At 37.5% G+C, this 1,530-nt stretch overlaps 1 protein-coding gene across 1 annotated transcript; it reads left to right on the top strand.

The window, feature by feature from the left end:
• Positions 1 to 59: 59 nt before the first annotated feature.
• Positions 60 to 1,506, top strand: LOC9299109 (rab GTPase-binding effector protein 1; the record flags this gene model as incomplete). Its single annotated transcript, XM_002862992.2, has 7 exons — positions 60 to 158; positions 278 to 355; positions 444 to 512; positions 593 to 748; positions 830 to 956; positions 1,146 to 1,180; positions 1,278 to 1,506. Coding segments are annotated over 7 exons (789 nt in total), but the record flags the coding sequence as incomplete, so codon positions are not given.
• Between the last annotated feature and the right edge of the window lie 24 nt (positions 1,507 to 1,530).

Genomic DNA, 1,530 nt, shown 5'->3' with positions numbered 1-1,530 from the left:
CAAAGGTATTAGTTACCTCTTTGCCTTGCTAGTTATCAGATCCTATGTTTTTATTTTGATTAAACTGTATTCATGATGTGTTTTTTTTTGTCTGTGGGATTCAGCTTCAAACAAAGGAAGTTGAGAATGAATCACTTGAGACTCGGTTGAATGTGCTGGTATGTAACAAGTAAACTTCTATTTGTGATGTTATCCATTCCTGGTTTGTGAGGCTTGACATGGAATATGAAAAATGATTCAAGATGTCTTGACATATGCCCTTGTGGATGAATAACAGGAACAAAACACAGTGCCATCTCTGAGAAAAGCCCTTAAGGAAATTGCAATGGAGAAAGATGCTGCTGTTGTTTTACGAGTAGGGAGTACACTTGTTTTAGTTCTTTTGGTGCAAAAATTATCTCCTCCTTGATTGCATGTTTGATTGGCGTAGCTATTGTTTATAGGAGGATCTCTCAGCTCAAGTTAGGACTCTTAAGAGACGTGTTAAAGAGGCAGAGGAGGAACAATATCGAGTATGGAACAATTTTTTGCCTTCCAAATTTAAATTTCCCTTTCTTCTTTATTTAGAGATACCATAACCCATTGTTGATAGGCTGAGGAAGATGCGGCATCTCTGAGAGCAGAGCTTAACTCGATACAACAGCAAGCAATGGGTACTTCGTTTACTGGCCTGTCGCCAATGGGAGTTTCCTCAGACCAACTACCAATATTAGAAAAGGAGATGGCTAACCTAAAACTAGAATTACAGGTTTAAATTATTTTGAAACAGATAATAGGTTCCCCGTGAGAGTCTATTTATCTAAGATAATAATGTTCTTAACGTACACAGAAAGAATCAGTGTTAAGGCAGCAAGAACAACAGCGTTTAGCTGAAGAACAAACTCGAGTAGCTTCTTTAATGTCTGAAAAGCAGGAACTGGAACAGAAGATTTCAGTTTTATCTAGCAGGGCCTCAGGTAACATGCAATGACACAGAATTCTTTTTTTTTCGGAAGCAAGTTTGTAGTTGCAGGTGTTACAATCAGCAGGTGTTTGAAAGCACTAGCTGACGTCTAAATGCTTTTGAGTCATTCAGATATTTTTTTACCGACTTGTGCATTGTTGGATACATATCAATGACTTTTTCGGTGGTATTTATTATGCAGAAGTATCAGAGTCTGGTCAAAAGGCATTGTCAGTGGTAAGAAAATGTTATAACCCATTTTGCCACTTGCAAGCATATCAGCGTTCACGTTTTATGGAATCCCTTAGTTTTAGGTTTGATGGTTTTCATGTAGGAAGATAAAGAAAAACTCGAGAAGCAGTTGCATGATATGGCTGTTGCACTTGAAAGATTAGAGAGTAGTAGGCAAAAACTTCTCATGGAGATTGACAACCAATCATCTGAAATAGAGAGGCTTTTTGAGGAGAACTCGAACCTCTCGGCTTCATATCAAGAATCAATCAACGTATCAAATCAGTGGGAGAATCAAGTAAGCGTCTCACATTTATTTTTGCTTTAGAAACATTTTCTTGGACTTTATGTTGATT

Source organism: Arabidopsis lyrata (assembly GCF_000004255.2).
Source record: "Arabidopsis lyrata subsp. lyrata unplaced genomic scaffold ARALYscaffold_48, whole genome shotgun sequence".
NCBI classification, from domain to species: Eukaryota; Viridiplantae; Streptophyta; class Magnoliopsida; order Brassicales; family Brassicaceae; genus Arabidopsis; species Arabidopsis lyrata.
The sequence above is the reverse complement of the archived record's forward strand: the minus strand, read 5'-3'. Positions and strand labels throughout refer to the sequence as shown.